Here is a 26,609-nt window from a genome sequence, read left to right on the forward strand (position 1 = left end):
CTGACAGAGACACGCTGACACACACACTGACACGCACGCACTGACAGAGACACGCTGACACACACACTGACACGCACGCACTGACAGAGACACGCTGACACACACACTGACACGCACGCACTGACAGAGACACGCTGACACACACACTGACACGCACGCACTGACAGACACGCTGGCACACACACTGACAGAGACACACACTCACTGACACTCACACACTGACAGAGGCACAAATACACACCCACACTGGCAGAGACACACTGACACACACACTGACAGAGACACACTGACACACACAATGACAGAGACACACTGACACACACAATGACAGAGACACGCTAAAACACACACACACACTGACAGAGCCACAAATACACACACTGACAGGCACATTAACACACAGATACATACGCTCACACTGACAGAAAACACCGATACTGACAATGACACACTCAGAGACTGGGGATTTGGGCCTTTTGACTGGGGATTGGGGGTAGGAGACTTTTGACTATGGACTGGGAAACTAGGGGACTGGGGACTAGGGATAGGGGACTTGGGGATTGAGGATTCGAGACTGGGGATTGAGGATTGGGCACTGTGGATTGAGAATTGGGGTCTGGGGACGGGGGATTTTGGGCTGGGGCATGTAGCCACGTAAAATGGCTGCGTCCCGATTAACCTGGCCAAAACCCGATTTGAAATGGCTAAACAAAAACAAAAAAACCACAAGTGTTCAAGCGGTTCTGGTTAATAAGTCACAATTCGGAAGTGTGTGTATGCATGCGTAACTAACAGGGTTATAAGGTCAAACTGATAGATTTTGTTGCGTCAAAACTGTCGGCAGGCAGTATTTTCGGAAATTAGCGCAAGCCGTACCCACATCCACGACACCCCCGGTTCCAAATTTGAACGTAACGAGCAGATAAGAGAGATAGCCATGCAGGCAATGCAGGCAATGCAGCGCCTCATGAACCCCGAAGGATTTGCGGTCGCATCGATCAGCAGCATAGGAGCGGGACAGTGTCCCATTTGGGAAGTGGAAATTCGCAAATTTCTGCAGGGCAAAGGATGGCCCATGTGGAATGATTTCTGCAATAATGACGATTCAGGTCCCGGAAGCATAGGGCATACTTGGTGGGAGAACCTGAGTGAGATCCATAAAAAGAGTTTAGCAAAAGCGCGCAAGCCGATGGCAATTGTGTCCTGTCTGGCACAATTGCGAGGCACAGAGGAGGTCATCAGGACGCTCCACAAAGAAATAGAAGGCATACATCGTATGAGTAAAATCGATGTATGCGAGGTTGAGAAAGGGAACTTGGAATTAAAAAGGAAATTAGCAGCAAAGGACGAAGAGGTGGCTGATGCCAAACAAGGTCACCAGTCTTGTCTGGCACTTGAGTAGTTTCCAGTCCCAGTATGAAAAGGCTTATCAGGACACGCAGCGTGCAGTCCTGGTAAAGAAAGAAACAGAAAAGCAGGTAGAGACACTCCAGAAACAATGCAGTGATCTCAAGGCAGCCTTGAGAGCGCTCCACGCTGCAACCATGGAACAAAGGCAGAGTACCTTGGACCATGCAAAGTGCAGAAAGCAGATTGCAGACCTGCAAGCAATGCTTTCTGTGCAAAAGGGATTCTAAGACACCTTTGGGGAAGGTTTAGACCAGGAAGACGGCCCTGATTGGGAAGAACTGCAAGAGACAGCGCAGAGATATGTTCAGGGAGCATGTGCGCAGGGAAAACCCCAAAGGAGGAGAGCACCCCCACCCCCCCACACAGCAGGTAATACAGGCTCCCATGAACCCTGTAACAACCCACCGCACCGCCACAGCAGACGAGGCGGAAGTATTATATTCCACCCCCCTCACAGTGACCCAATTACGGGACGCGTGTGCTAAAATCACACCGTTCCTCCCCTCTTCAGACCCACACCATGGGCGAAATTCTCCCGAAACGGCGCGATGTCCGCCGACTACCGCCCAAAACGGTGCCAATCAGATGGGCATCGCGCCGCCCCAAAGGTGCGGAATGCTCCGCAGCTTTGGGGGCCGAGCCCCAACATTGAGGGGCTAGGCCGACGCCGGAGGAATTTCCACCCCGCCAGCTGGCGGAAACGGCCTTTGTTGCCCCGCCAGCTGGACATCTCAGGGCGGTGCATGCGCGGGAGCGTCAGCGGCCGCTGACAGTTTCCCACGCATGCGCAGTGGAGGGAGTCTCTTCCGCCTCCGCCATGGTGGAGACCGTGGCGGAGGCGGAAGGGAAAGAGTGCCGCCAGGGCACAGGCCCGCCCGCGGATCGGTGGGCCCCGATCGCGGGCCAGGCCACCGTGGGGGCACCCCCCCGGGGCCAGATCGCCCCGCGCCCCCCCCAGGACCCTGGAGCCTGCCCACGCCGCCTTGTCCCGCCGTTCAAAAGGTGGTTCAATCCACGCCGGCGGGACAGGCAATTTATCGGCGGGACTTCGGCCCATCCGGGCCGGAGAATCCAGCAGGGGGGGGCCCGCCGGTTTCCCGCCCCCACCGAATATCCGGTGCCGGAGACTTCGGCAACCGGCGGGGGCGGGATTCACGCCAGCCCCCGGCGATTCTCCGACCCGGCGGGGGGTTGGAGAATGACGCCCCATTTCTTTGCCACCATCAAACACCAGGCGACCATGTACGGCCTGGATGAAAAGGAGCAGGTAAAGCTCACGGTCCTCAGCTTAGACCCATCGGTCGCAGCAGCCCTTCCCGACCCACAGAATGTAGGAGGAGGCACCCTTGCAGAAATGCATGCCGCGATCCTGGATGCGATCGGGTATAACCGGGGCGACCCCGTCGACGGTCTAAATAAATGCAGACAGAAAAGGTCTGAACACCCCACAGCGTTCGCAGGACGCTTGTGAATTCACTTTGAAGCCGTTTTCGGCAACGTGGACCGTGCCCATTTGTCCGCAGACAACATGGCCAAATGGACCCGCACCTTTATCTCCCATGCCACGGAAGCAGGACAGAATGCCTGTAGTAATTATGACCCCTCGGAGGAGGCTCGTAATGAGAAGTGAGTGGTCAAAAGATTGTACCGCGTTTGGGAACAAGCGGCTCACGGTAAACCCGCAGCTAGAACCCCTGAGGAAAACCAAGCCGCCGCAGACGTGCAGGCAGTAAGAACCACTCTCCGCAACCCCGCCTGGGTAAACGAGGGAAAGAACAGCCCCCCAGCAAAACCGCAAGAATGCTACAATTGCGGACAGTTGGGACATTTTGCTAAAGAATGCAAGGCCCCTAAAAAACTACAGAGAGCCCAACAGACAGGCACTCTCAATAAGAAAAAGGCAGAGCCCATACATAGCGTTAGTGCCCAGTCCGATCGGACAGACGTGACCGGAACGGACTGACGGTGTACAGGCTCCCCCAGCTGGGTCTGCGATACCCTTTGGGATAGGTCAAGACGACCCGTAGTCGCAGCAAAGGTTAGGGGACAGCCGATCGAGATTCTCTGGGACACAGGAGGGTCCCGCACAACCTTAAATTCCTCCACCCTTGGTAAGGACACGTGGCCCACCACATCCATTATCACCCTCAGCGGCTTCACAGGCCACTCACAACAGGGACGTATCACAACCCCTGTACCCATCCAGATCGGAACCATTAATACAAAACACCCCATAGTGTTAGTCGACCTGCCCCCAACAGCAGAGCACATTTTAGGGATTGACTTTATGAACTCTCACCACCTCTCTTTCGATCCAGTCAACCAGTGTGTCTGGAAGATGCCGAAATCCGCTAGAGCCCCCGCAACGCTCAATATAGGGGACTACATGAACAAAATTAGCTCAGTAGGCGAGTTTTGGTTCAACCCCACCACACTCAGCACGGATAGACAGGTTAGGGCAGTCCTGCAAAAGAACAGGGCAGCATTTGCAACCCATAAACACGACTGTGGACGGATGACCGGTTCCATACAGATAACCGGACCGGACCCAAGACCCCAGAAACAGTACAGATTTCCCCTAGAAGCAGAGGGAGAAATCCTAAAGATCATAGAAAGCTTGTTAGAGCAGGGCGTCCTAAAATCGGTAGCCTCGACTAATAATGCCCCGATTTGGCCAGTAAGGAAACCCGACGGATCATGGCGTTTGACCATTGATTATCGGGAACTCAATAAAGTCACCCCCGCAGCAATCCCCACCGTTGCAACAAGTCCCGAGACCATGCTCAAACAGGGACTCCATGCCCGATATTTCTATGTTTTGGACGTCAGTAATGGGTTCTGGTCCATTCCATTGGCAAAGGCGTGCCAGTATAAATTTGCCTTCACTTTCAGAGCGCAGCAGTACACGTGGACATGACTGCCACAGGGTTTCCACAATCCCCTTCCATTTTCCACCGACAACTGGCAAATGGACTAGCAAAATTTTCTCGCCCCGAATGTCTGGTACAGTATGTAGACGACCTACTACTGCAGACAGACACAAAGGAAGAGCACATTGAGCTTCTGTCCGAACTCCTGGAATTACTACATTCCATTGGCTGTAAAGTAAACCCCAAAAAGGCCCAAATATTGGAAGAAAAGGTGATATATTTGGGTACTATCATCACACACGGCAAACGCGAGATCGAACACAAAAGAATTGACTCGATCGCTAAATTGCCCCTTCCCCAACACGTTTCAGCCCTCCGGTCGTTTTTAGGACTGGTTGGCTACTGCCGAAACCACATTGACGGTTTCGCCAGCAAGGCAGCGCCCCTCTCAGGCCTCCTAAAGAAAGGAGCACCCTGGGAATGGCTTCCGCAGCATACGGATGCTGTGGACTCTTTAAAACAGGCACTCATAGCAGCCCCCGCACTACAAGTTCCAGACCCGATTTCCCCTTATGCCATAGAGGTAGCGACCACAGACCGCACCCTTTCAGCCGTGCTCCTCCAGGAACGGCACGACCAGTCAAGACCCGTAGCTTACACCTCCCGACCTTTAGATGCTGTGTAGCAGGGATTTTCAGCCTGTGAGAGGCACCTGCTCGCAGTTTTCTGGGCAGTCTAGTACTTTTCATATATTACCGGACTGAACCCCATCATAATTCTGACCGAACACACCCCCACCCAACTTTTACTGGAAGGACGACTCAAAGACGGTACCGTCAGCCAAATCCGCGCTGCTAGGTGGACCCTTCTCTTACAAGGACGGGACATCACAGTAAAACGGACAAAGACTCACACATACTTAGCGGACAGTATACAGTACCCCGGAACCCCCCATGAGTGTGAAATCATCTCACCCCACCATAATACAGGCCCCTTTATAGCTAAAACACCCCCCAGAAAACTAGCCACTCCATCTCAGAACCCCCCTCACCCGGACACATGTGACCCCATCAGGATTTATGTGGATGGATCTTCCAAGATCCTGGATGGGCAACTCATAACAGGTTGTGGGATTTATGTGGAGGACGCACAGGGACGCGCCCTCGAGGAAATTGCATTAAAATTACCCGGACACTTAGGCGTGCAGGCAGCAGAGCTTGCGGCCATCGCTTACATTGTAGAGCACCCAGATTCCTTCCCCAGCACAGCAGACATATATTCAGACAGTCTATATGTGTGCAACAGCCTCACTGAATTTCTGCCCCTCTGGGAAACGAGAGGATTTGTTTCCGCGGATGGGAAACCCCTCCCCTCAGCCCCATTACTCCCCCATATTCTGGAAAAAGCCAAGAACAGGATTTTTGGCATTATAAATGTCGGCAGCCACCATCGTTCCTCCCCCCCTGGAAATGTAAAAGTCGACGCGCTGGCTAAGGCAGTATCCAGGCATGGGTACTTTTGGAAGCCCCCGGGAGCGCCCCAGTGAGTGCGCCAGTGAGTGCAGTTCAGGTCGCGCAGACTAGGATCGAAGATCGAGTAGAGGCCCAGAAGCAGGATAGCGCTCTCACTGAAATCGTGAAAGGGAAGTTTCCAGCCTCATACGGAAGGTACAGAAATACCATAACCACACATGACGGTGTGGTGCTAAAGGACACCCTTTATGTAGTTCCTGAGCAGGATAGGATTCAAATGATCTGTTTATTCCATGATGGTCATGGACACCAGGGAATCGAACCCACCGCAGCCCACCTCAAACAGCTTTGTTGGTGGCCTAATCTTAAAGAGGATGTATCCCACTACATCGAGAATTGCCTCATCTGCGCTCAGAACAACCCAGATAGATATGCCAAAAAGGCACATCTCAGCCACACCCGACCCGTTAACGGCCCCTGGACTAACCTCCAGATCGATTTTATAGGTCCATTGCCCCCTTGCAGGAATGGCTATAAATATGTTCTGGTGGTCATAGACACTTTTACAAAGTGGGTGGAAGCATTTCCAGCCCGCACCAAAACCGCGAAAACCACAGCCAAGATCCTAACCCACCACATTTTTACAAGATGGGGACTCCCCCGCAGTATTGAATCGGACCAAGGTTCTCACTTTACGGGACGGGTCATGCAGAACGTCCTCAAGATATTTGGCATAACCCAAAAATTTCACATTGCGTACCACCCTCAGTCGAGTGGTATAGTGGAGCGCATGAATCGGACCCTAAAAACCACCCTTAGAAAAATGGTCCAGCAAAACAACACCACTTGGGATTCGGTCCTCCCCTTTGCGCTGATGTTTTTGCGTAACACTGTTTCCACCTCCACAGGTTTCACTCCACACACCCTCATGACCGGATGCCCCATGAAAGGGACAGAGTACTTGTTGGGTTTAGACCTGACCAGCCCTGAGGTTACGGCCCTCACCCACGAGAAAGCCATTGAACAATTATTCGCAAATATAAAAACGGCTCAGTTAGCAGCCGCTGTTAAACTGGGCATTAAAAGAAAACAGAGCAAGGCCTGTTTTGTTAAGGCAGTACATGCTACGGAGTACAATATAGGACAACAAGTGATGTCCGTGTATAACCCCAGCACATTTCTGTCTCCAAAATACTCGGGTCCGTATTCCATTACGGATAAAATAAGCCCGTCGGTATATAAAATTAAATACCAAAATGGTAAGACTGCATGGTTTCAAATAAACCAGCTCAAGGTTTATGGAGCACAGTCAAACCACTCCCACCACGTCATGCTTGATGCAGCTGACCAAACCCCGCCCACAGCCAACGTAACCACACCCACCCCTTCCACGTCCAGCCCAGACACGGACTCGCCCCCGACTCCACCCACGAACTTTACGCTCCGCCCCGGAACGCCCACAGACTGCAGCAGCACAGACAGCGACTGTGACTCTGACGACAGCCACAGCACGCCTCCCTACCAGCTGATACTGGTTCGGGTATCAGACGCCCGATCGTAACTGCTCTTCTGATTCGATGGTAGAATCAGAACAGTATCCCCACCATGATGACTACATTTTTGTCCGTTCTTTGGTTGCTCAGGCAGTGGAGAAACGGCGTGAGACCCGCCCTGCCTGGGGACCCCCCCGTTGGTCAAAAACGCTCAGGTAGGGGACATACAGTATTGGTAGCCGTCCTACCCGGGGACTCCATCCAAATCTTACCCGTCGCGGCCCACACGCACCTCATTCAACCTCTTTCCTTACAAAAACAGTTTTATTTTATTTAGGCAACCTTTGGGTTGCTGCCAAGTGCTATTTACATCCTAGAACATTTGGATGATAAACTTAGCACTGGTCCATCATTGGGAAGTGTGCCGTGTCCTAACATTTGTTTTGAAAAAAAAAATGGGGGAGAAGTCACATATGGTGACCAATTATAAGGGTTTAATTGGCCCCAAGAAGGGCAGACACACTAACACACCAGATATTAAACCAAGGTAGTTACAGATACTACGCTTGTCTTACAGAACTCCAGAAGCTCCAAGACCGGAGAAAACCAGCGAACACAGAAAAAGAAAAGAAAGAGGACAGCCATGAGGACTCCTTTCATCGTGCTCAACATTTTTGTTCTGAACATTTGGTTGTGCGAGAACGCGGACCCCATTACTCCAAACCCCCCTGCCGTTAACGCTTCACTGCCCTGTAGTACCGAGGGCCCAGTCACCAGCCACGCTGCATTATCCTGGTGTGCCAAGTTCATAACTTGGTACTCCCTATCGTACATCATTGAGGCACAGTTAGCATTGGCCATACTCTGCTGTGCAGTACAGACCATGCGCCTCCGCAAGTGGAAAAGGAGAGCGTACCGCGCTTGAACCCCGGTATATCGGATCCGATCCCCGATATTCAGCTATGACCAGACCCCAGACCCCCGCGATCTATGAATGATGAAACATGCACTTGCGTTTTCCTGTAAATAAAAAGAAAAATGTATGGAAATGTATGATCCTGCGCTTGACTGCCAAGCCAGGAAAGAGTATATGGAATTATGATTGTTACGGTATGTTTAGAGAGATAGGATTATGCAATGCTTGATGAGTTGTTTAGGTAAAATTAGAGGTTCCCAGTTTATTTTTTTTTAGATACATGCCCCTGCCTGACATAGCGCCCTCAAGAATTGTTTAGGTATATTTTTGTGCATAGCTAGGGTCAGAGTAGTGGCCATGTAGGAGGTGCCCCCCACCCCCGGTCAGGGAACGAAGAGGACAAAATTTATGTGATCCTCCACGCTTCGCGTTAGGATCACAAGGCAAGCATGTAGCCACGTAAAATGGCTGCGTCCCGATTAATCTGGCCAAAATCCGATTTGAAATGGCTAACCAAAAAGGCTGCTGGGAAAAGCAGTTAACAAGACAGAAACGGAACTTCCGGGTGCGGCGATGACCAGCTGAGTCGCACGTTTCGGCAGCTCCCGGTGAAACGGACTTTTGGGCTCTTGATAGGAGCCCCAACGGCAATTTTGACGGCTAAAAACACTGTGCGGTAAACCAGAAGGGAATACCCCCTGGATACGGATGAAAAAAGGAGGAGAAATGGCCGGATTGCAGTGGATCCTTTAGAACAGCGGCAAGGAAGGCAAGCAAAAACCAAGATGGCGTCGGGAGGTGGCAGTTTAACATGGGGCCCTGAACAACAAGAGTTCTTGTAATGCTGTGTGGAAGAGATCAAAAAGGAAATGAAGAAAGAGCTGTTGGCCCCGATACTACAGGCGATCGAAGGGCTAAAGGAGGAACAAAAGACCCAGGAGCGGGAGCTTCGGGTCGTGAAGGCAAAGGCAGCCGAGAATGAGGACGTCATACAGGGCCTGGTGGTGAAGACGGAGACGCATGAGGCACATCAGAAACGATGTGTGGAAAGGTTGGAGGCACTGGAGAACAACGCAAGGAGGAACAACCTGAGGATTCTTGGTCTTCCTGAAGGTGCGGAGGGAGCGGACGTCGGGGCATATGTGAGCACGATGCTGCACTCGTTAATGGGAGCGGAGGCCCCGGCGGGTCCGTTGGAGGTGGAGGGAGCATACCGAGTGATGGCGCGAGGACCGAGAGCAGGAGAAATTACCAGAGCCATAGTGGTGAGATTCCTCCGTTTTAAGGATAGAGAAATGGTCCTTAGATGGGCAAAGAAAACTCGGAGCAGTAAATGGGAGAACGCGGTGATCCGCGTTTCTCAAGACTGGAGTGCGGAGGTGGCGAGAAGGAGGGCGAGCTTTAATCGGGCCAAGGCGGTGCTTCATAAAAAGAAGATAAAATTTGGAATGCTGCAACCGGCAAGATTGTGGGTCACATATCGAGGGAGGCACCCCTACTTTGAGACGGCGGATGAAGCGTGGACTTTTATTGTGGAAGAAAAGCTGGAATGAGCGGGTTATTAAAAAGAACATTTGAACAAAGTGGTGGGGCGAATGTGGGGGCGAAGAGGGGGGTTAAAAAGGGGGGAAAGAGGAGTTTTATGTACTAATCCTGCGATGTGGTAACTTTTCTCTCTTCCACAGGTGGTGATGGGGGGAGGAGGGGAGGTGGAGGAGATGGGGCGTTGGCCATTGGGGGCTTGGTTCCCGTGCTATGATAATCATGGCGGGAATAGAGAAGCAGGAAGGAGGGGGCGTCGCACGGTGCGAGCCGAGGTCACGGGGGGAAGCCGAGGTCGGCCAGAGTTTGCTGACTTCTGGGAGCAACATGGGGGGAGTAATTACGCTAGCGGGGGATCTAGCGGGGGGGGTGGGAGGGGGGAATTACTGGGTTGCTGCTGCTGGGGAGAGGGGGGAGCTGGTATGGGAGGGGATGGGCGGGGGGGCACCGCCTGGGGGAGATACAGCTGCGTGGGAACCGGGTGAGGAGCTGGAAAAAGGGGATGGCTAATCGACAAGGGGGGGGGGGGGGGGGGTAGGAAGCCCCCCAACCCGGCTGATCACGTGGAACGTGAGAGGGCTGAACGGGCCGATAAAGAGGGCATGGGTACTCGCACACCTTAAGAAACTTAAGGCAGATGTGGTTATGTTACAGGAAACGCACCTGAAACTGATAGACCAGGTTAGGCTACGCAAAGGATGTGTGGGGCAGGTGTTCCATTCGGGGCTAGATGCGAAAAACAGGGGGGTGGCTATATTAGTGGGGAAGCGGGTAATGTTCGAGGCAAAGACTATAGTGGCGGATAACGGGAGCAGATACGTGATGGTGAGTGGCAAACTACAGGGGGAGACGGTGGTTTTGGTAAACGTATATGCCCCGAACTGGGATGATGCCAATTTTATGAGGCGGATGCTAGGACGCATTCTGGACCTAGAGATGGGAAAGCTGATAATGGGGGGAGATTTTAATACGGTGTTGGAACCAGGGCTGGATAGGTCGAAGTCCAGGACTGGAAGGAGGCCGGCAGCAGCCAAGGTACTTAAAGATTTTATGGAGCAGATGGGAGGTGTAGACCCGTGGAGATTTAGCAGACCTAGGAGTAAGGAGTTCTCGTTTTTCTCCTAAGTCCATAAAGTCTACTCGCGAATAGACTTTTTTGTGCTGGGAAGGGCGTTGATCCCGAAGGTGAGAGGAACGGAGAGTATACAGCTATAGCCATTTCGGATCACGCTCCACACTGGGTTGACTTGGAGATAGGGGAGGAAACAGGAGGGCGCCCACCCTGGAGAATGGACATGGGACTAATGGCAGATGAGGGGGTGTGTCTAAGGGTGAGGGGGTGCATTGAAAAGTACTTGGAACTCAATGATAATGGGGAGGTCCAGGTGGGAGTGGTCTGGGAGGCGCTGAAAGCGGTGGTTAGAGGGGAGCTGATATCAATAAGGGCACATAAAGGGAAGCAGGAGAGTAAGGAACGGGAGCGGTTGCTGCAAGAACTTTTGAGGGTGGACAGACAATATGCGGAAGCACCGGAGGAGGACTGTACAGGGAAAGGCAAAGGCTACATGTAGAATTTGACTTGCTGACTACGGGCACTGCAGAGGCACAATGGAGGAAGGCACAGGGTGTACAGTACGAATATGGGGAGAAGGCGAGCAGGTTGCTGGCACACCAATTGAGGAAAAGGGGAGCAGCGAGGGAAATAGGGGGAGTGAGGGATGAGGAAGGAGAGATGGAGCGGGGAGCGGAGAGAGTGAATGGAGTGTTCAAGACATTTTATAAAAAATTATATGAAGCTCAACCCCCGGATGGGAGGGAGAGAATGATGGGCTTCTTGGATCGGCTGGAATTTCCCAAGGTGGAAGAGCAGGAAAGGGTGGGACTGGGAGCACAGATCGAGGTAGAAGAAGTGGTAAAAGGAATTAGGAGCATGCAGGCGGGAAAGGCCCCGGGACCAGATGGATTCCCAGTTGAATTCTATAGAAAATATGTGGACCTGCTCGCCCCGGTATTGACGAGGACCTTTAATGAGGCAAAGGAAAGGGGACAACTGCCCCCGACTATGTCTGAAGCAACGATATCGCTTCTCTTAAAGAAGGAAAAGGACCCGCTACAATGCGGGTCCTATAGACCTATTTTCCTCCTAAATGTAGATGCCAAGATCCTGGCCAAGGTAATGGCAATGAGAATAGAGGAATGTGTCCCGGGGATGGTCCACGAGGACCAAACTGGGTTTGTGAAGGGGAGACAGCTGAACACGAATATACGGAGGCTGTTAGGGGTAATGATGATGGCCCCACCAGAGGGGGAAACGGAGATAGTAGTGGCGATGGATGCCGAGAAAGCATTTGATAGAGTGGAGTGGGATTTTTTGTGGGAGGTGTTGAGGAGATTTGGTTTTGGAGAGGGGTATGTTAGATGGGTGCAGCTGTTGTATAGGGCCCCGATGGCGAGCGTGGTCACGAATGGACGAGGATCTGCATATTTTCGGCTCCATAGAGGGTCAAGGCAGGGATGCCCTCTGTCCCCATTATTGTTTGCACTGGCGATTGAGCCCCTGGCGATAGCGTTGAGGGGTTCCAAGAAGTGGAGGGGAGTACTTAGAGGAGGAGAAGAACACCGGGTATCTTTGTATGCAGACGATTTGCTACTATACGTGGCAGACCCGGCGGAGGGGATGCCAGAAATAATGCGGATACTTGGGGAGTTTGGGGATTTTTCAGGGTATAAATTGAACATGGGGAAAAGTGAGTTGTTTGTGGTGCATCCAGGGGAGCAGAGTAGAGAAATAGAGGACCTACCGTTGAGGAAGGTAACAAGGGACTTTCGTTACCTGGGGATCCAGATAGCCAAGAATTGGGGCACATTGCATAGGTTAAATTTAACGCGGTTGGTGGAACAAATGGAGGAGGATTTCAAGAGATGGGATATGGTATCCCTGTCACTGGCAGGGAGGGTGCAGGCGGTTAAGATGGTGGTCCTCCCGAGATTCCTCTTTGTGTTTCAGTGCCTCCCGGTGGTGATCACGAAGGCTTTTTTTAAAAGGATTGAAAAGAGCATCATGGGTTTTGTGTGGGCCGGGAAGACCCCGAGAGTGAGGAAGGGATTCTTACAGCGTAGCAGGGATAGGGGGGGGCTGGCACTACCGAGCCTAAGTGAGTATTATTTGGCCGCTAATATTTCAATGGTAAGTAAGTGGATGGGAGAGGAGGAGGGAGCGGCGTGGAAGAGATTAGAGAGGGCGTCCTGTAGGGGGACTAGCCTACAGGCTATGGCGACAGTCCCATTGCCGTTCTCACCGAGGAACTACACCACAAGCCCGGTGGTGGTGGCTACACTGAAGATTTGGGGACAGTGGAGACGGCATAGGGGAAAGACTGGAGCCTTGGGGGGGTCCCCGATAAGAAACAACCATAGGTTTGCCCCAGGGGGAATGGATGGGGGATATGGAATGTGGCAAAGAGCAGGAATAACGCAACTGAAAGATCTGTTTGTGGATGGGAAGTTTGCGAGTCTGGGAGCGCTGACCGAGAAATATGGGTTGCCCCAAGGGAATGCATTCAGGTATATGCAAAAGAGGGCTTTTGCGAGGCAACAGGTGAGGGAATTCCCGCAGCTCCCGACACAAGAGGTGCAGGACAGAGTGATCTCAAAGACATGGGTGGGGGATGGTAAGGTGTCAGATATATATAGGGAAATGAGGGACGAAGGGGAGACTATGGTAGATGAACTAAAAGGGAAATGGGAAGAAGAGCTGGGGGAGGAGATCGAGGAGGGGCTTTGGGCAGATGCCCTAAGCAGGGTAAACTCGTCGTCCTCGTGTGCCAGGCTAAGCCTGATTCAGTTTAAGGTATTACACAGGGCGCATATGACTGGAGCACGGCTCAGTAAATTTTTTAGGGTGGAGGATAGGTGTGCGAGGTGCTCGAGAAGCCCAGCGAATCATACCCATATGTTTTGGTCATGCCCGGCACTACAGGGGTTTTGGATGGGGGTGACAAAGGTGCTTTCAAAAGTAGTGTGGGTCCAGGTCGAACCAAGCTGGGGGTTGGCTATATTTGGGGTTGCACAAGAGCCGGGAGTGCAGGAGGCGAGAGAGGCCGATGTTTTGGCCTTTGCGTCCCTAGTAGCCCGGCGCAGGATATTGCTAATGTGGAAAGAAGCCAAGCCCCCGGGGGTGGGGACCTGGATAAATGACATGGCAGGGTTTATAAAGCTAGAGCGGATTAAGTTCGTTCTAAGGGGGTCGGCTCAAGGGTTCACCAGGCGGTGGCAACCGTTCGTCGAATACCTCGCAGAAAGATAGGTGGAATGGAAAAAAGAAGGCAGCAGCAGCAGCCCAGGATCGGGGTGGGGGGAGGGGGGGGGGAGGAGGAACCAGAAGGACTCTCAGGGTTGTTAATATATACTGTATAGTATATATAGGTCGTTGCTACAGATAATTATATATTGGACTGTTAAATTATATTTTTGGAGAGTGTTACTTTTGACAAGGCAGTTGCCAATTAGGGCTAGTTTTCATTTTTGTTATTTATTATTTATTCATTTTTTGTTTATAAAATAGGTCATTGTTATTTGTGTTGTTATAATATTGTGTAAAGGATGCACAATGTACTGTGTTGGTTGACCAAAAATTTTCAATAAAATATTTATATAAAAAAAAACAAGACAGAAACGGACAGCTGCAGACAGAATAGCATATTCGGCTCTGGGGAAGTCGGCCCAGATCGATACTCAGGACTATTAGCAGCCCATCCACACAGACATTCGCAGGTATATTCAGGACTCTTAACAATCCATCAATCCAGACATCTGCAGTTTAATCGGCTATCCCCAGGAACAATTGCAACATATTAGCAATTGAATACCGGGCCAGACCTGTCTGCGCCTGCAGTGGCCGAAACAAAGACAGGTGAACGACCACCCCCCGATCGGGGAATCGCCTCGCCATTGGACACATCGACCCCAGAGATTGGGAACAGGTCCAATCACTTGGGACTCAGGGTCAAGGGCCGCCCCGGGAGGCGGGAAGCCCCTGGGCCCTATAAAGTGAGGGGCCAAGTTCAGATCTCTCTCTCTCTCTTCTCTTCGCCTGCTCGAGACCTTCGCAAGAACAGCAACCGGCAACTGTAAATTTGAATCCAGCGATCGCTATCCGATAGAGACTCCTAGCCATCGACCTGTAGCAGCCTTTTGAATCCCGCGGGCCAGATCCGATTGGATAAGCCTTTCGTTTCCCTGACCTGGTGGGCTCTTCCTAAAGTTAAGTATTGGCCAGTAGTGATAGGTTTATTATATAGATAGTAGGATTATTGTATATAATATTGCTTGTTGTATATAATAAATGACCGTTGATTTCAATCTTACTAAGCGGTGTGCTGACTTATTAATCATAACTTGAACTTGAACCACGTGGCGGTATCAGAAAGATACCTGGCGACTCGTGAGCAAAGGTGACGTAATCAGAGCTAATAAACTAAGGCTAAAAAGAGCAACAGGTCTGAGGATTTTAGACTCGGGATTGGGGGCTGGGGGCTGAAGGACTGGGGACTGGGCAGTAGGGATTGTGAACTGGGCAATAGGGACTGGGGATTTGGGACTGGAGTCTGGAGTCTGGAGATAGGGGACAGGATTGGGCTCTTGGGACTGGGGATTGGGATTTCGGGACTGACGGTTGTCATGATATTCAGGTAAACATCATGGCACAAACATACATACATACTGATGGACAGATCAACGGACCAATCAATATACACACAACACCACAGCCAATCACAGGCAAGAGCATACACAGTACAAAACAGGGAACACAACACTTCCTGGGCATTCCAGCAGGAGACAGCTCAGGGCACAGAGCTCACAGCAAGCCACTCAGACATCCACCGTGTGCTGAGTGCCACTCCAAGATAGTATTAGGAATAGGTCCACAGATTCTAGGGTTATGATCGAACCTCAGTAACCAGTTTACCACTGTAAATAAATTTTAGCAATAAAACTGAGTTGTACCATTCGCAACCGTGTTCGTTCGTCTGTGTAGCAGAGCACCCAACACATCAACGGTTAGGGATTGGAGACTGGGTGTTAGTGATTGGGGACTGGGCGAACTAGGGCGATTAGGTATTTAGGAATGTGGACTGGGTAGAGGACTGGGGTCAGGGGTCGCGGTTTGGGGACTGGGATTGAGGAGTGGGGACAGGATAGGGTACTGGATCGGATGGGGAATAGAATGCTTTCAAAGTACCGGAAGAGGAAGATTGGGACAAGGGCGGTTTGTGAGAAGCCGATGTGGATGAGGCTGGGAAGGAAGATCCAACAGCCGCTGAATATTATGTTGGGGCATCAGTGGGGAGCTGCCCAAAGTCAGAAGGGAGTTTCTGATTGGGGCATCACCCCAACATCCAACTCCCCACCTCTATCCCCTCCCCACCTCCATCCCACATCCCCACATTCCCCCACCTCCATCCCCTCCCCACCTCCATTCCACCATATTCTCCGTCCCCCTCACCTCCACCCCCCCCACCTCCATCCCTCCTCACCTCCACACCCCCTCACCTCCATCCCCTCCTCACCTCCATCCCCCCTCACCTCCATCCCCCCCTCACCTCCACCCCCACCCCCACCTCACCTCCACCCCCCCTCACCTCCATCCCCTCCTCACCTCCATCCCCCTCACCTCCATCCCCCTCACCTCCATTCCCCCCTCACCTCCATCCCCCTCACCTCCATCCCCCCTCACCTCTATCCCCCCTCACCTCCATCCCCACTCACCTCTATCCCCCCTCACCTCTATCCCCCTCACCTCCATCCCCCTCACCTCCATCCCCCCTCACCTCCATCCCCCCTCACCTCTATCCCCCCTCACCTCCATCCCCCCTCACCTCCACCCCCCTCACCTCCACCCCCCTCACCTCCATCCCCCCTCACCTCCATCCCCCCTCACCTCCACCCCCACCTCACCTCCACCCCCACCTCACCTCCACCCCCCTCGCCTCCATCCCCTCCTCACCTCCATCCCCCCCTCACCTCCATCCCCCCTCACCTCCACCCCCTCACCTCCACCCCCTCACCTCTATCCCCCTCACCTCCATCCCCCTCACCTCCATCCCCTCCTCACCTCCATCCCCCCATCCCCTCCTCACCTCCATCCCCTCCTCACCTCCATCCCCCCATCCCCTCCTCACCTCCATCCCCCTCACCTCCATCCCCCTCACCTACATCCCCCTCACCTCCATCCCCCTCACCTCCATCCCCCTCACCTCCATCCCCTCCTCACCTCCATCCCCCCCTCACCTCCATCCCCCCCTCACCTCCATCCCCCCCTCACCTCCATCCCCCCCTCACCTCCATCCCCCCCTCACCTCCATCCCCCCCTCACCTCCATCCCCCCCTCACCTCCATCCCCCCCTCACCTCCATCCCCCCCTCACCTCCATCCCCCCCTCACCTCCATCCCCCCCTCACCTCCATCCCCCCCTCACCTCCATCCCCCCCTCACCTCCATCCCCCCCCTCACCTCCATCCCCCCCCTCACCTCCATCCCCCCCTCACCTCCATCCCCCCCTCACCTCCATCCCCCCCTCACCTCCATCCCCCCTCACCTCCATCCCCCCTCACCTCCATCCCCCCTCACCTCCATCCCCATCTCACCTCCATCCCCCCTCAACTCCACCCTCCCCTCACCTCCATCCCCCCTCACCTCCATCCCCCCTCACCTCTATTCCCCCCCCTCACCTCCAACCCCCCCCTCACCTCCATCCCTCACCTCTACCGCCCCCCCCCCCCTCACGCATCAGGCTTGAACCTGGGAAATTCTTCCGCCAGCCTAGAAACTAAAACAGGGCAGGAGATGACCCAGAATTGGTCACTTACAGGTCTCAACTGGGGCAAGGATGAGTGGCCAATCGAGCTTTCCCCACCCACCCCCACCATAAAATCACTGAAAATCACTTAGTGTTACAAGTAGGCTTCAATGAAGTTACTGTGAAAAGCCCCGAGTCGCCACATTCCGGCGCCGGTTCGGGGAGACTGGTACAGGAATTGAACCATGCTGCTGGCCTACCTTGGTCTGCTTTAAAAGCCAGCGATTTAGCCCAGTGAGCTAAACCAGCCCCAGACCTGTAAGGTCAGGGTAGGCTGGAGCCCAGAGGGAAATGTTTTATGTGCTCCCTAGCTGCCTGACAGTCTTAAAACCCTGGTGGCGGGGGTGGTGTGAAACTCTGCCCTTCTGTTTGAGTGTGTGTCTGCTTGCGTTACCTGCATGGCCTCCCCTGTGCTGTAGAGGTTGCCAATTAGCCCATCGTCCTTCACATGTTCAAGTATCTGAGTCAGCACCTTCCTCAAAGCGTCCTCAATGTTCACTGTGTTCTGAATGGTCCCTGCCTGTTTCACACACCTCAAAGCCAGTGCAGCAACAGATCCTGTATCTATATGGGAAGTGAGAGTGAGATCCAAGCTCAAGTTTACATTCAGTCCATTAATATGTTACTGAGAGACTGCACAACAGTCGTTGACATAGCTGTCTTCATTTCTAAAGATTCTATATTATCGTGCATACCTGTCTTTGTAGATGCCTGTGTTTCAATGTATGTGTGCGTATGTGTGTGTGTCTGCAAATGTGCGCGTGTGTAGAAGTGGCATGCGTGTCTGTATACATGTGGTTTTGTGTGTGTGTGTCTCCCATTCTTTGCAGTGGGTCTATGTGTGTCACTGTGGGTCTGAATATATGTGTGTGTCTGTGTCTGTATATGTCTGTGTGTCTGTATGCGTCTCTGTGTGTATAGGTGTGTCCATGTATGTGTGTGTATGTGTGGGTTTTATGGGACTGCAGGTGTGTGTGTGGTGTGTGTGCTTGTGATGGGTGTGCCTGTGTATGTGGGTGGGTCTGTATATGTGTGCAGTGTGTGTGTCTATCAATATAAATGCATGTGCATGTGAACGACTGTATATGTTCCTGTGTTACTATGCCTGTGTGTGTGTTCACTTCTGTATACGTCTGTACATATGAGAGTTTATATGTTTCATCTGTGTATGTCTGCATGTGCACTAGAAACAGGGCGAGGGGGAGGCAACTAGAGACAGGGGGAGACAACTAGAGACAGGGGGAGACAACTAGAGACAGGGGGAGACAACTAGAGACAGGGGGAGGGGGAGACAACTAGAGACAGGGGGAGGGGGAGACAACTAGAGACAGGGGGAGGGGGAGACAACTAAAGATAGGGGGAGACAACTAGAGACAGGGTGAGACAACGAGAGACAGGATGAGACAACGGGAGACAGGGGGAGGGGGAGACAACTAGAGACAGGGGGAGGGGGAGACAACTAAAGATAGGGGGAGACAACTAGAGACGGGGGGACAACTAGAGACAGGGGGAGACAACGAGAGACAGGATGAGACAACGGGAGACAGGGGAGGGGGAGACAACTAGAGACAGGGGGAGGGGGAGACAACTAAAGATAGGGGGAGACAACTAGAGACGGGGGGACAACTAGAGACAGGGGGAGACAACGAGAGAGAGGGTGAGACAACGGGAGACAGGGGGAGGGGGAGACAACTCGAGACAGGGGGAGGGGGAGACAACTAGAGACGGGGGGAAAACTAGAGACGGGGGGACAACTAGAGATAGGGAGACAACGAGAGACGGGGAGACAACGAGAGATGGGGAGACAACGAAAGACAGGGGGAGACAACGAGAGACAGGGGGAGACAATGAGTGACAGGGGGAGACAATGAGTGAAAGGGGGAGACACGAAAGACAGGGAGACAATGAGAGACGGGGAGACAATGAGAGACGGGGAGACAATGAGAGGGAGACGAGAGATGGGGGAGACAACGAGAGATGGGGGAGACAAACTAGAGATGGGGGGAGACAAACTAGAGACAGGGAGACTAACTAGAGACAGGGGGAGACAACTAGAGACAGAGAGACAACTAGAGACAGGGCGACAACTCGAGTCCAGGATTGGATTTCATACCTACTGAGAATTCCGATCCATGTGTGAATTGCTCCTCGTCCACGGCACGGGTGAGAATCCGGACTGAGCAAGGTGAAACATGGCTGTTCATCACGCAGAGGGCTAGCATGTCCAGGCTAACCTGGTAGTAGTTAGAGAGTGGGAAACCGGTGGCTTCTAAACAGGACAATATCAGTCAACGGTTATGAATATAGAGAGACTGAGTGAAACAGATATGGAAAGGGCTAATGATGGACAGGTAGAGTGAAAGGAACAAAGAAAGAGAGACAGTGCGGGCGAGTCAGAGAGGGAGATCACAAGCATGACAGAGAGGGAGACAGGGAGCAGTTGACAGAGTTGGAGAGACAGAGAGAGAGGGACAGACAGAAAGATCAAAGAGAAAGAGACGGACAGAGCAATGAGACAGAGAGAAAGAGGGAGAAGGAAAGATATGTGGGGCGCGAAACAAAAAGACAAACAGAGAAAGATACAGAGACAGTGTCAGAGAGAGAGAGAGAGAGAGATAGAAAGAGAGACAGAGAAAGATAGAGCCAGAGAGATAGGAACAGAGAGACAGATAGAGAGAGAGTGCGCGTGAGAGCCCAGACAAGGCAATCTCAACAACCGTTGTGACCTGGGAGCCCTACATGCGGAACTGGTGATAAATTGTGAATTGGTTGGTAAATAGAGAGGGTGCTTGGGGCTGTTGTTTTATGGGGACAATGAGAGGGAGCTTTACTCTGTAACCAACCCCATGCTGTACCTGTGCTGGCAGTGTAGAGGGAGCTTTACTCTGTACCTAACTCGGATTGTACCTGTCCTGGGAGTGTTTGATAGGGCAGTGTGGAGGGAGCTTTACTCTGTATCTAAACCCGTGCTGTACCTGTCCTGGGGGTGTTTGATGGGGACAGTGTAGAGGGAGCTTTACTCTGTACCTAACTCGGATTGTACCTGTCCTGGGAGTGTTTGATGGGGCAGTGTAGAGGGAGCTTTACTCTGTATCTAACCCCGTGCTGTACCTGTCCTGGGAGTGTTTGATTGGGGCAGTGTAGAGGGAGCGTTACTCTGTACCTAACCCCGTGCTGCACCTGTCCTGGGAGTGTTTGATGGGGACAGTTTAGAGGGAGCTTTACTCTGTATCTAACCCTGTGCTGTACCTGTCCTGGAGTGTTTGATGGGGACAGTGTAGAGGGAGCTTTACTCTGTACCTAACCCCGTGCTGTAACTGTCCTGGGAGTGTTTGATGGGGACAGTGTATCTAACTCAGATTGTACCTGATGTGTTGGGTGTTCTGGATCCGTGGAACACATATAGGCCACCAACACTTAAAATAGTGCAACATAATTTTATTAAGTTAGAAACTGTTGAACATACTTTCACTGTGGGTTAACACGATGTTAGATTAAACTAAAGACCTATGCCTGTCCGAACCAGTCAATGCACTCAGCACATGGTGAAGATCTGTGCTGTAAGCTGTAAGCTCTGTCCTTGTAGGAGGCTGCATCCCGAATGAGCGGGAACTCTGATGTCCCCTGTCTTTATAGTGAGTGTGCTCTAGCTGGTGATTGGCTGCGGTGTTGTGTGTGTTGATTGGTCTTGCTGTGTGTCCATCAGTGTGTGTGTATCTGCACCATGATATACTGGTGTATATCATGACAGTACTGAGGTGTTGGGTGCTCTGAGGTACAGACGAACCAACACGGTTGCGATTGGTACAACGCAGTTTTATTCCATCCAACTATTTATACATCTGACTTGGTACTCAGCACGTTGTGACTGTGTGAGTGTCTTGCTAATGAGGTCCTGGCCCTGTGCTATCTCCAGAAGGACTGTCCAGGAAGTGTTGTGTTTCTTGTCTTATACTGTGTCTGCTCTTGTCTGTGATTGGCTGTCGTGTTATGTGTGCTAATTGGTCCGTTGGTCTGTCTATCATTATGTATGTGTTATGATGTATGTTTGAATATCATGACATCCCCCCTTTTTTTACAAGATTATGTGCCTACGTGGTTATAAATATAAATGTGTCCTGAGTGCAGCGAAAGGTGTGTGTGCGTAATATTTACATCATGTACATGGGGCTTAACTATATACAAGGGGCGATGTCAGGTGTGACATGCTAACGAGGTTGTACCATAACAAAAGAAGAACAACGTTGAAATTTGGAACGATCAAACGAGGCCTAGAATGATAAAACAGTGACATGTTACAAAACAGTAGTTGCTAAAGTTTGACGTGTGAACAGTCTCAGAAGTCTGTCTAGTAGGTGGGCGGCGAATTTGGGTTGACTGCCTCAAGGGTGGGTCGAGAACCACCGGCTGAGGTGCGAGCCTGGCCACGGGCGGCGACAGAAGGGGCATGGTATATGGCAGCTCCACAAAGTCGCTATCAGGAACCAGTGGAGGACACGCCGTCTGTGTAGGGACTCGTTGCGAGCGTGGAAGTCAGCGAAGGGCTCGGCGATTGCGCCTACGCACGGATCCATCCGGCATGCGTACCAAGAACGAGCGGGGAGCCACGCGTCGGAGAACTTCGGCAGGTGCTGACCAGCCACCGTCTGGTAGGTGGATGCGGTCGTTGTCTCCAGGGGCCAGGGAGGGAAGATCAGTTGCCCGTATGTCGTACGATCTCTTCTGGCGATCGCGCTGCAGTTGCATCCTATGCAGTACCAGAGCATGGTCTATTGTTAGTGCCAGGATGGAAGGCACAGTGGTTCTGAGGGCGAGACCCATCAGCAGCTGTGCTGGTGAGAGACCCGTGGCTAGTGGGGCCGAGCGATAAGCCAGCAGGGCGAGGTAGAAGTCCGACCCGGCAGCAGCAGCCTTGCAGAGGAGCCGCTTGGCAATGTGAACGCCCTTCTCCGCCTTTCCATTGGACTGGGGATGCAGAGGGCTGGACGTCACGTGTGTGAAGCCATACGAAGCAGCAAAGGACGACCAGTCATGGCTGGCAAAACAGGGCCCATTGTCCAACATGACAGTCATCGGAATGCCGTGGCGAGCAAAGGTGTCTTTGCAGGCCCTGATGACAGCAGACGACGTCAAATCGTGCAGGCGTATGACTTCTGGGTAGTTTGAGAAGTAGTCAACTATGATGACATAGTCCATGCCGAGCGCGTGAAATAGGTCGATGCCCACCTTCGCCCAGGGGGACGTCACCAGCTCATGGGGCAGAAGCGTCTCAGGAGGTTACGCCGGCTGAAACATTTGGCAGGTTGTACAGTTGAGCACCATGTTGGCAATATCATCACTGATGCCCGGCCAGCATACCACCTCTCGGGCCCTCCATTTGCACTTCTCGACCCCCAAGTGGCCTTCGTGTAGTTGGTCGAGAACCAGCTGGCGCATGCTGTGTGGAATCACAATCCGGTCCAGCTTCAGGTCAATGATGGCTAGGTCGTCTCGTACATTGTAGAACTGCGGGCACTGCCCTTTGAGCCATCCTCCCGTCATGTGGCGCATCACTCGCTGCAAAAGGGGGTCGGCCGCAGTCTCTCGGCGGATACGGGCCAGACTGGAGTCGTCAGCCGGCAGATTTGCCGCTGTAAAAGCCACCTGTGCCTCGACCTGACATACGAACCCCTCCGCATCTGGCGGCGTGCTCACTGCTCTGGATAGGGCACCCACCACGATGAGGTCCTTCCCTGGAGTGTAGACCAGTTGGAAGTCGTACCTCCTGAGTTTAAGTAGGATGTGCTGGAGGCGAGGGGTCATCTAGTTCAGGTCCTTGTTTATTATGCTGACCAGGGGGCGGTGGTCAGTTTCGACCGTGAACCGTGGAAGACAATAGACGTAATCGTGGAACTTGTCTAAACCGGTTAGCAAGCCCAGGCATTCTTTTTCGATTTGCGTGTAGCCCTCTTCTGCGGGGGTCATGGCCCACGATGCATAGGCCACTGGGGCCCATGATGCCGTGTCATCGTGCTGCAGGAGCACTGCTACAATGCCGGATTGGCTGGCATCAGTTGAGATTTTGGTGGCACGAGACGTGTCAAAAAACGCCAACACTGGTGCCGTGGTGAGTTTGCGTTTGAGCTCCTCCCATTCCAGCTGGTGTGTGTTGCCACTGGAACTCTGTGGATTTTCTGACGAGGTGGCGCAGAGTCGTCGTGTGGGAGGCAAGGTTGGGAATGAACTTGGATTGGATTGGATTGGATTTGTTTATTGTCACGTGTACCGAGGTACAGTGAAAAGTATTTTTCTGCAAGCAGCTCAACAGATCATTAAGTACATGAGAAGAAAAGGGAATAAAAGAAAATACATAAATGGGCAACACAACATATACAATGTAACTACATAAGCACTGGCATTGGATGAAGCATACAGGGTGTAGTGTGAATGAAATCAGTCCATAAGAGGGTCATTTAGGAGTCTGGTGACAGTGGGGAAGAAGCTGTTTTTGAGTCTGTTCGTGCGTGGAAGTTCCCCAGGAAGTTGACCATGCCAAGGAAGCGTAGGACAGCCTTCTTGTCGGCCGGCTGCGGCATGGCTGTGATGGCGCTCACCTTGTCTGCGTCCGGACGGACCCCTGACCGGGAGATATGGTCCCCCAGGAACTTCAACTCGGTCTGGCCAAAGGAGCACTTGGCTCGGTTGAGGCGCAGGCCGTTTTCCCGTACGCGGGCAAAAACGCGTTGGAGACGTGGGGCTAAATTCTCCCGAAACAGCGCGATGTCCGCCGACTGGCGCCCAAAACGGCACCAATCAGACGGGCATCGCACCACCCCAAACGTTCGGAATGCTCCGCATCTTTGGAGGTACGAGCCCCAACATTGAGGGGCTAGGTCGGCGCCGGAGGAATTTCCGCCCCGTCAGCTGGCGGAAACGGCCTTTGTTGCCCCGCCAGCTGGCGCGGAAACGACATCCCCGGGCGGCGCATGCGCGGGAGCGTCAGCGGCCGCTGGCAGTTTCCCACACATGCACAGTGGAGGGAGTCTCTTCCGCTTCCGCCATGGTGGAGACCGTGGCGGAGGTGGAAGGGAAAGAGTGCCCCCAAGGCACAGGCCCGCCCGCGGATCGGTGGGCCCCGATCGCGGGCCAGGCCACCGTGGGGGCACCCCCCGGAGCCAGATCGCCCCGCGCCCCCCCCCAGGACCCTAGAGCCCGCCCACGCCGCCTTGTCCCGCCGTTCAAAAGGTGGTTTAATCCACGCCGGCGGGACAGGCAATTTATCAGCGGGACTTCGGCACATCCGGGCCGGAGAATCGAGCGGGGGGGCCCGCCAACCGGCGCGGCCCGATTCCCGCCCCCGCCGAATATCCGGTGCCGGAGACTTCGGCAACCAGCGGGGGCGGGATTCACGGCAGCCCCCGGGGATTCTCCAACCCGGCGGGGGGTCGGAGAATGACGCCCGATGTATGTGCTCCTGCGGTGTGGTGGACCAGATGATGACATCGTCCACATATATGCGCACCCCTTCGATGCCTTCCATCATCTGCTCCATGATTCTAGGGCAGCATGGTAGCATTGTGGATAGCACAATTGCTTCACAGCTCCAGGGTCCCAGGTTCGATTCCGGCTTGGGTCACTGTCTGTGCGGAGTCTGCACATCCTCCCCGTGTGTGCGTGGGTTTCCTCCGGGTGTTCCGGTTTCCTCCCACAGCCCAAAGATGTGCAGGTTAGGTGGATTGGCCATGATAAATTGCCCTTCGTGTCCAAAATTGCCCTTAGTGTTGGGTGGGGTTATTGGGTTATGGGGATAGGGTGGAGGTGTTGACCTTGGGTGGGGTGCTCTTTCCAAGAGCCGGTGCAGACTCGATGGGCCGAATGACCTCCTTCTGCACTGTAAATTCTATGATATGGAAGACCTCGGATGCCAAGATGATGCCAAATGGCATCCGGTTGTAGCAGAATCTGCCGAAAGGGGTGTTGAAGGTACATAGCTTTCGGCTGGACGGGTCCAGTTGGATCTGCCAAAATCCTTTAAAAGCATCCAGTTTCGTGAATATCTTCGCCTTGTCCATTTCACTGGTGATCTCCTCCCGTTTGGGTATGGGATAATGTTCCCTCATAATATTATTATTAAGGTCTTTGGGGTCTATACAGATGCGGAGCTCGCCAGAGGGCTTCTTGACACACACCATGGAGCTGACCCATGGCGTGGGCTCCGTGACCCTGGGTAGGACCCCTTGGTCCTGGAGATCCTGCAGCTGCTGCTTGAGGTGGTCTTTAAGTGGTGCAGGAACCCTGCGAGGTGCGTGAACGAACGGGATGGCGTCCGGTTTGAGGCGAATTCGGTAGGTGTATGGCAGTGTTCCCATGCCTTCAAATGCCTCCTGGTTGTGGGCGAGGAGCGATTGGAGCTGTGCGGAAAACTCTGCATCCGGGAAGTCAGACGTGCTGTCTGGAGAGAGAGAGAGATAATTCGTTGCACAAGGTGGAGAGCCTTACATGCCTGTGCGCCCAGCCGGGAGTCCTTCGATGAGCCAACTATCTCGAACGAGAGTGTGGCCGTGTGTGTTTTGTGTGTCACCTGGAGCTGGCAGGATCCCATGGCCGGGATAACGTTCCTGTTGTAGTCGACCATCTTGCACCGGGATGGCTGGATTGGTGGTCTGACCTTCATGGCATAGAAGGCTGACCATACTATGAGGTTGGCGGAGGCGCCAGTGTCCAGGCAGAAAGTGATCGGCGATCGGTTGACCATTAGGGTGGCACTCCATTCATCGCCCGGATTGATGATGTTGACCCGGTTCGCATAAATGACCGCAACTGCGAAGGCGACTTGGTCATCTGTGTTGTCGGTTTGGATGTCGTGATGTGGAGGCTGAATGGTCCGCACGTTCCTGCGAGGTTGTCGGAGATGCGGAAGATCAACAGGTTGAGCCGCTCGACAGTAAGCAGCGTAGTGGCCCACCTTGCCACAGCGTAGGCATTGTCGGGTTTTTGCGGGACATTGCCCTTTTAAATGTGCAGCTCCACAGTTGCCGCACGTCATGACGTCATGGCGTTCGTTACGCC

General features: G+C 53.1%; 1 protein-coding gene across 1 annotated transcript in view; it reads right to left on the reverse strand.

Annotated features, from left to right (window-relative positions):
* Positions 1-26,609, reverse strand: part of LOC140387087 (transcobalamin-1-like) — a 113,036-nt gene that overhangs the window by 24,167 nt on the left and 62,260 nt on the right. Inside the window, exons 4-5 of the mRNA XM_072470096.1 lie at positions 19,675-19,830; positions 17,956-18,125 (exon numbers count right to left, since the gene is read on the reverse strand). Coding sequence (XP_072326197.1) covers positions 17,956-18,125; positions 19,675-19,830 — 326 coding nt within the window. The remainder of the gene's footprint in view (positions 1-17,955; positions 18,126-19,674; positions 19,831-26,609) is intronic.

Source organism: Scyliorhinus torazame, chromosome 12 (assembly GCF_047496885.1).
Source record: "Scyliorhinus torazame isolate Kashiwa2021f chromosome 12, sScyTor2.1, whole genome shotgun sequence".
Taxonomy (NCBI): domain Eukaryota; kingdom Metazoa; phylum Chordata; class Chondrichthyes; order Carcharhiniformes; family Scyliorhinidae; genus Scyliorhinus; species Scyliorhinus torazame.